General features: G+C 32.4%; 1 protein-coding gene across 1 annotated transcript in view; it reads right to left on the bottom strand.

The window, feature by feature from the left end:
* The window catches only part of HELRODRAFT_160578 (hypothetical protein), a gene marked incomplete at both ends in the record, with an annotated part of 5,597 nt that extends 1,419 nt beyond the window's left edge, over positions 1-4,178 (bottom strand). Inside the window, 4 exons of the mRNA XM_009017527.1 lie at positions 1,170-1,248; positions 3,268-3,353; positions 3,516-3,520; positions 4,142-4,178. Of these exons, the coding sequence (XP_009015775.1) occupies positions 1,170-1,248; positions 3,268-3,353; positions 3,516-3,520; positions 4,142-4,178 (207 nt within the window). The remainder of the gene's footprint in view (positions 1-1,169; positions 1,249-3,267; positions 3,354-3,515; positions 3,521-4,141) is intronic.
* Between the last annotated feature and the right edge of the window lie 5,289 nt (positions 4,179-9,467).

Here is a 9,467-nt window from a genome sequence, read left to right as displayed (position 1 = left end):
GACTTTTTATTACTGCTGATGAAGTGATTTGTAAGGTATCCAATTTACTCGACCTTATACGAAGGAGGAACTTATGAGGTGTTCCGTTATATTGATAGTACTAACAATTACAGAATATATCAAATCATATTACTTGAATATGCACATCTTAACACGTATTATCTGAATGTATACCGTCTAATCATGCATCTTCTTTCAAGAATTATTTGGACATGTTTCGTTTAAACATATATAATTCGAGAAGGCAACATTTGAACATGTTTCATCTGCACATATATGAGCGACACATGTGTCATTAAACGTGTATCATCTGTCCTCACTGGATCTTTAGTAATCAGGAGCATTTAGACATTGAATAAGCATTTGTTAACTAAAAATTGTATCCACCTTGATAAACTCATGTTTCACGTTACAAGTTCGTGCACGTTCTCAGTGCTGCATGTACCTATGTACGTCCGTGTGTTTATGCTTGTTCTCTTTCTCTCTCTCTCTCTCTCTCTCTCTCTATATATATATATATATATATATATATATTTGTATGTGTTGTGTGTATCTGTGTACTAGATCTTCATCACTCTGGGCCATTGTACACACGTCCAATAAATCAAACAAATTGTACAAATTGGACAGAGCTGTACAAACGATAAAACGTAAAAATGCTTTAGATTACGCGAATCACATACAACATGCAATTAATTATAATTAATACACACAGATGGTTCATGTCGTACTCGTCGTAATAAATGTATCGATTGTGTTTGTGTACAACGTACAATACATATGTATCTATCAATACAATGGACTCGCATGGAATTATCGTCTCCATTTAGATAAACAAATGAATAATTCGTTGTAATTTGATTAAAATATTATTTCATTTTTTGCATCAACCATAAGATTTTTTCAGTGAGTATGCTTGTGTTTGGACATGTTTGGATATATATATGTTTGGGTGTATTATATATGTTTGGGTGTATATATGTTTGAGTTTATATGTTTGCGTTTATTTATATTTGCGTTTATCTGCACTGTTGCCTGCGGTAAAGTATGAATGACGAGGTATTCAGGCATACACGTGCCATGCCATGTAGTTAGAACGTGCACTCACATTTCGACAAAGATGAAGTTAACTAAACAGCTGAATGGATCAATATGAACTATTCAATCACTTGACTTGATGCTAAGCATTTATCCTGAAACCAAGCTCCGGACTGCATGCGAATTATAGGGAGCGACATGTGAACGAGCCTGAATATAATAATTAGGTTGGTATTTAAAATTGCATATTAAAGGTTAAAATTTATAATACCCTGCTAACATTCAGAGATCTCAACAACACAACTTGAACATATATCTGCATTCAAACTTGTTCAGTGCAAATCAGGAACAGGCGCCTTTGACCTTTCAGCCATCACGCCACCCGATATTTTAAATTAGGATAATCAATTAAGATGTCTGCAAACATTAAAGTGTTGTGTAGGATCCAATCCAATAGCAAATGTTTCATTCATTAATTCATTCATTTACTTACACCCTTTTGTTTGTTCATTGAGTAATTTCAAAAGCTCACAGATTGGCGCAATCCTGTTTACTTGGTTCTTCTGTAGGCCATTCATTTTTATTCATATTCAACTTCCTCTATGTGCATTTGTAAGTTTTATGCAAATGATTTAAACTGAATTATGTAAAATTATTTGGACTTATAAGACATCGTAAATTCACTAAAAATCAATAATTATTTATTATAACCAATTATCTTTAAATTTTTACGTATAGCAGCAAATTGACTTGGGCAACAACCAAAAAAAGAAAAAGAGCAAGAACATGAACTGCAGCGACAACAACTGCTACGAAACAGCGGCTGTAGCAGCAACAACAGACGCAGCTATAACGACAAACGCAGCAGCAGCAGCAGCAACGGACCTACAGGAACGCTGGCATGCGTTGCATATGTTTCATGCTTTATTTACTATCCTTGATTTACACGGTCGAGTATTGTCTCGCTGCTAATTGCTAATATTTCAGCAGTAAGTACAAACATGTTAATATTTCGGCAGTATAGACTAGACATACTACCGTTCAGCCTTACTTACATGCTGATGTTCCCCTAGTACTGTTTCAGTTGTACTATAATGTTCACGCTCCAGTAGTGCAAACAAACATTGTTTGTTATTCCTAATGCAAGTCAACAAAAATGTTTACCAAGCCGATAATTACCATTTCATTTTCCAATATTTTCTATTTATTTATTCATCTAAATTTGTTTAAGTTTGTTAATTTTTAACTTTTTAGCGTAATGTGCGAAGACATTATGCTCTGTTTTTTATGTTATTTTAATCAACCAAATTCATAATTTTTTTAGATTAATTCTCAATGGTAGTTATTTGAGATATTATCTCTTCGTTTATGTCCTTGCTTCTCAGGAGAAAGAGCCAAAGTAAAATTTAACTTAGGTGTTAATAAGAATTATTAATAATAAATTATAATAATAATATTATAAATAATAGCAATAATGAAAAAAATAATAAAACAAATAATAGCTTTGTGTTTGCTGAACCACATTCGTCTACAATTGTATTGAGCAAAAACATTAACAGTCGAGCAGAAAAAAATTGTTTGGGCGGGAAACATGATGACGATGGAAAGATGGCGACGACATGACAACTGCGAAAATGGTTGAAATTGAAATTTATGGAATTAAAAATGATAATGACGTGATGACGGTTATATGAAAAATTACTTCAATAGTGTAAATCCTAAATGAATAGCAATCCTTCTGAGGATAAATTATTTTACATTTACCAATATGGTTACAGTGTCAGGTGATAATATTGATAAGATATATAAAATGATCAGATAATGATAAAGTTTGGTGATAACAAAGATGATACATATCCCAGGTTTATTAATGATTGATAACGTTGATTATTATAATGCCAGAGTATCTAGGGCATTGATTGAGTATTGATCAGTGTGATAATACACGTTGGTGATGAAGATGACGATAATATACTTATGACGGTACTAATGATAATATTAATAATAATAACAAAGCTAAACTACTGCTAATACACTACTGCTACTACTACTACTACTACTGCTACTATTACTACTACTACAACAACTACTACTACTACTACTACTAGTGGGTTAACTGGAATTGTTTTTTTCAAAATCATGCGTTAGTAGTAGTATTAGTAATAATGATGGTGATAATGAAAATGCAAAAATAATGATATTAAGTAGGAATTGGATGAATCCAAGAACTTGAGATCCGTGGTTTCTGGATCCGAATCAAAATCCTGATGATGGGTCGGGACGGATCGGAATCCGGATCCAATTTGCGTACGATCCTAAATCCAAGAATGCTGTTTCAAAACGAAATATGTTGTTACTTGCAAAATTTTTCTCTGACAAACCGAACCAAACCAGTAATTACAAAACGTTGATGTATCAACCATTCAACATGTAAGTAGCAATGTTAGTCACATATCGTTGTCGATAATTAGATTCACCTTTTCTGCCGATCGGAGTTTTTTTCGTTTTTCAAGTTGATTTTGAACCCGTAAAATGGTGGATCCCCGATTTCGGGTCCCTGAATCTAAATCTTTTCAGAAACTCTGAATTCGGATCAGAATCCGAATCCAGTTTCGGAGCCATGGCATTCCAATTTGCATGGGATAATTAAGGTGAGTAGGATTCACAAACATAAGAAGTATAAAAAATATGATTAATATATTGCATAATTTAAAATATGAAATTTAAACAAATATAAAAATGAAACAAATAAAAATGGCACGACAGTATAGATGATGACGATGCATCATCATTAAGATGATGATGCTGATGAGGATGCTGACAACGTGACATCGTTACCAAAAATTGCTGAATAAATCAGATTAACAGGCCGGATCAATAAAGTTGGCGCAGATAATTCAAAGATAAATAATTTTTGGATGGATGGAGAAATGGATGAATGCGTGGATGATTGGATAACTGGATAAATAAAAAGATGGATGGATAGATAGATCGGTGGATGGAAAGTTAGATCCCAATAAATATTTTCTCATTCAAATATTTATTAGATAAATAATTTGCTTTGAATATGTTTAATTAAAAATAAAATTTCATTCAATCCAACTTTCAAAATTATCTTTCAACATAACCAGGTTATACATTTTTTTAAATATTTACAAGACTAAAATATCCATCGCCGAAAAATTTGTTTGTCCATTTAGCTAACAAAAACAAACATGAAAATTTTGCATTTGAAGATATCAAACTCAATTTAAAACGCGACGCGCGCGCAATTGTTCTGTTCGAAATTCGAAGATCGCCAAAAAGCTTTCCCACTTTTATTTGACTCCGGACGTGATTGTAACGAAGAGTAATTGTTCTAGAGATGGCGCCAGGGAAAACAAAAATGATGATGATGACACCGTTGCTATCTCCGTGACGTAATCATATCCCTAATGGTGAATTTTTTAGGGTCTTCCATTTCTTCATTTCCTTTAAATTTGCTATTTTTTATTCAAAAATCAAAACATACATTTATATTCAGCCACCACGCTGGCATTCAAATGCAGGCTGACTTGATGGTTTCACATTATTAGACTTGAATCAACAAATATTTAAAGACATTTTGTTCTTAGTTGTCATATTCTCATCACCTTCATCACCATCATCCTCATCATCATCGTCATCATCATCATAGACATCACCATCGTTATGATTGACGCATCACCATTTTATAATTTCTCTACCCCCATCCTTTTCTTCATTCCGTGTTTTAAATGTTTACGTGATTAGGTTGATAAACTTATATTTTTTCGTATGTAATTTGTACAATTATTGAATAACCAATAAAATGCACTTCAATATTTACGCACACACAACACACACACAAACAAACTACACACGCACACAAACACTCACGCACAAAACACACACACACAAGTGAGTTGTAAATTTGTATTCACTACGCAGGTATCTGCACGAGAGCAGTGCAGAGCAGAGCAGAGTAGAGCACCGCACACGTAAAGGCAGGCAGCAGCACATAATTAAGGCCGACACGTCCTACTAAGATGGGATTGAGAGAAAATGATTGAACGCGGAACGTTTTGCCAGGCAATCAGAGATCAACTGTTGCTTATTTGCGCCTAACCGGCCTTTTATCATTTTAACGAACTATTTCTTAAGGAGGATGCTTGTCTGCTGCCTGTTGATGGTGTGGTGTGGTTGACGGTGGACAGCTTGTTGTGCTGATGATGAAAATGGTTGGTGGTGGTGGAGGTATTGATGATAAGAGTGACTCAATGGTTTTGACGCTAAGGAGAGTATTGTCGGTGGACAACTGAAGCAACAAAACAATGATGATCGTGTGAAAACGACAATATTGATGATCATCTCAATTATGCTTTATCACAATTATATTTTGTGACGACAATGATGATAATGCTAATTCAGATGCTGCTGCTGCTGCTGGTGATGATGATGATGATGATGATGATGATGATGATGATGGTGACAATACAAATGGTGACATCAACAAAAATAAGGTTGGCGATAATGATGGTCGAAAAGGCGATGCTTTTGATAATAAAATTTCTTGAATAGCTGTTAGAAAATGATAACAATGATGATGATGATGAAGAATATGACGATGCAGAAAATGACAATGCAGAAGATGACGATGATGATGATGAAGAAGATGATGGTGATGAAGAAGGTGATGATGATGAAGATGACGATGGGATGTAGCTTTTGAATGGGATAAAAAAATGATGATGATTATATAGGAGAGGTGTTGAATGCAGAAGATTCTTAGAAAATAACGCCGCAAACGATGATATGATGATGATGTTGAAGACAACGATGATGATGATGGTGTTGATGACGATGTTGATGTTTATGATAATATTTTTATAAATGTTCTGTGGTTTTTTGTTGGCGATGATGGCGTTGATATGTTGGTTTTGACTTTGATAAACATTACAAAAATACTTGAATGTTATATGTGTTATCTTGAAGGTCTTGTATCGCCTGCCCATCCGTCGCAAAAATCTTGCTAGAGTTTTTAATTTTATAATAATTTTAATGCCTTTGTCTTTATTTCTTAATGTTAAGTGTGTATATATTTGTTAGTGTTAGTGTTAGTGTGTGTGTGTGTGTGTGTGTGTGTGTGTGTGTGTGTGTGTGTGTGTGTGTGTGTGGTTGTTAGTGTTAGTGTGTGTGTGTGTGTGTGTGTGTGTGGTTGTTTGTGTGTGTGTGTGAGTGTGTGTGGTCGCTTGTGTGTGATAGGAAGAATTATCAGCAAGTCAAATGCTGTTTGACGTTTAACTCTGGGACGATAGATGCCAAGGACTGAATGTCTGCCAGATTTGTTCAGTTAATTCAGTTTAGTTTCGTGTTTTTTTAGTTGTTTTTTAACTGATCTGAATTTATTTCATATCTCTTTAGATTAATTACATTTGTTAAGTTTTTTTAAAACGTAAGTTAACTATAAGCAACCTATCAACCTAATCATGCAACCAGCTTAAATAATAGTTGGCTGAAATACTTGGGATGAAAAAAAAACTCCAAAAGAAACGGTGAAAAGAAATTTGAATACTAAAAATTTCATTTGTTACGAGACGAAAATGATTGCTAAAGAAATTTAAAAAAAATGATCAAACATAGAATGATAAAATTGTAGGCCTATCCCAGAAACGAACATAAACTAATAACTACATACAGTGGCTCCTGCGAAAAAAACATCCACAAATTTGTAATACAGTCACACAACAAAAGCGACTTTTTTTGGGAGTAAAAATATTTTAACAAATGTTCTCTCAGTTTGGCATGAAGTAATGTTAATAAAAATTTTTTGTTGCACATTTTCAAGCTAATAAATGTCAAGATTTTCGATGGCTTGGCTTGAGGTGAAACAACGAGATTGCATCTTCATAATAATGCTGCTTATTTTCAACAGAATTTTTTCATGTAATATTTACATCTATAAGAATAAAAAAATTAACAAAAATGTATTTGTCTTTTTGGATTAAATTTAAAAAAATAACGTTTTCTATATTTTTACAGAGATGGAAAGTTTTTAAAGAGCAAGCATCTCATCAAGTAACGGCCACATAACGCGAAGCAAATTGAGCCATAACGCACAACTTAAAATATTTTATACAACCACCTAGCTTCGTTTTCATATTTTTATCCTCATCTTTTATACTCATTTGCTGCCTCTACTGATGTCACTTTCATGCGATGAGTAAACATATATGTGTAATTTGATTTCGGCCATGTTCCGTCGGCTCGGTACTTTAAAATAGTTAACTAAATGAATTGATTTTATAATTATGGTCATGATATGTCCTAATATGTGTACGATTTTTATGAATGAGGGAACAGTGCATTTCAGGATGAATGTGTTGAGAGTACAAAAGTATACAAAAAAAGGAGATGGTTGAAGGCTTGTGAGGGGGAAAGTGAGAAGAATGAAAAATTGAGAGATAGAGAGAAAGAGAGAAAAAGAGAGAGAGAGAGCAAGAGAAAGGGTGTGAAAGAGAAAAAGTGAATGACAAAATTAAAGATAGCAAATGAAAAAGAGAAAATATAGAAAAAAGGAATGAGAAAAACTTGAAAAAAGACTGATAGAAAAAGATAAAAAGCTTAGAAGAGAGTGAGAGAGAGAAAGAGAACGAAACAGAAAGAGAGAGAGAGGAAGAAAAATGTACTTTTATTCCCACAATGAATGATGACTTTTATCATCTCCCTGTTTTGACAATGGAATTATAAATGAGTTTATTATTGATATTTTTAATTCTGTTGTTCCGTCTATTTGTATACTGCTTTTAATATTTTTGTGGTTAATTGTTTTATTTTTATGTTTTAGAAATGACATTTTTGTTTTGAACAAGAATTATGTTATCATTTGTGTGTGTGAGAGAGAGAGAATATTTATTTATTGATTGATTTGATTTGTAGCTGAAGGTTCTAATTTACGAAATCTTTCAGTTTAGGAAATGTTTCAACTTGTTAGCAAATGTTTTAATTTATATAAAATGCTTCTTGAAAATCATGAAAATAAAATTTTATTTAGACTTGTATAATTGTATTAAATTAAATTTTTGTTTTAATCGGTGTCTACTTTGGTTCATCTCTTATTATTTTTTAGTACACTTTTCGTTAAGACGAACACTTTCAACGGTAAATTATAGCATGCCGACAGAATATAAAAGTTCTTTTAAAAAGCATTTTATATCTAGTTATGTTACATAACATTTAAAACAATTTTCTGGTTTGTTATAGCGCAAACTGAAAGCTGTTTCTCTTGTTCATTTCAGCGTAAGAGCTTCAGGTCTGATTCATTTTTATATGAATAATTGAGAAAATAAATTGGGCAAAGCTCTGAAACGCTGGTTGAAACAAAATACAAATTGGAACGAAGATTGATCGCCCGAAATTTCTCCAGCAAAAAAATGCTTGAACGCTCCTTAGAACAAAATGTGGAATACTTTCATGTGGCTATATTGCATATCTATTTATTTCGATGGAATTATTTTCATTTTATTTTTAGTTCAAATATCATAAATACCTTGAAGTTGTAATATGAATGTTATTAAAAATCAAATAATTTAAAAAAATAATATAATGAGAAACATTAAAAAAGAATAATACAACAACATCCTGTTCCTGGTTCTAAATTAAAATGGAAAAATAAACCAGCGAGCTAACCGAGTTAAAAAGATACGATCATTGGTGAAGATAAAATAAAAACAAGAAAGTAAAAATCAATTTCGTTTAATTACCTGCCATCATTTAAATGCAATAATTTGTGTTATGCCGAGTTTAAAAATTAATTTAGTACAAACGAGTAGAAAGCCTGAATGGCCCGCTGGCCTGGGGGAGGCAACCATGACGTGTTAAATGAAGCAGCGCACATCAAATCAATTCTTGTAGCGATGACGCAACGTTTAACAGATGCTACGCTGGAAACTACTTTTGTGTCTAAAAATAATCAACACTTTTTATGGAATAATGTCGTGAAATTGATTGATTGATTGATTGATTGACTGACTGACTGATTGATTGATTGATTGATTGATTGATTGATTGATTGATTGATTGATTGATTGATTGATTGATTGATTGATTGATTGATTGATTGATTGATTGATTGATTGATTGATTGATTGATTGATTGATTGATTGATTGATTGATTGATTGATTGATTGATTGATTGATTGATTGATTGATTGATTCATTCGTTCATTCATTTATTCATTCATTTATTCATTCATTCATTCATTTATTCATTCATTGACGAACGAGCGAAATATGGAGATCCTGAATGATGTTAACAAAATTTCTTGATTTGATAACATTTTTGATAAATTTTATTAACAAACCCATTAAATAAACAATTCAGGTTAATATTAAGAACAAATAGTAATAATTACAAAGTGGGATTTATTTT

Source organism: Helobdella robusta (genome assembly GCF_000326865.2).
Source record: "Helobdella robusta unplaced genomic scaffold HELROscaffold_2, whole genome shotgun sequence".
Lineage (NCBI taxonomy): Eukaryota > Metazoa > Annelida > Clitellata > Rhynchobdellida > Glossiphoniidae > Helobdella > Helobdella robusta.
This window is presented reverse-complemented; position numbering and strand designations above follow the sequence as displayed.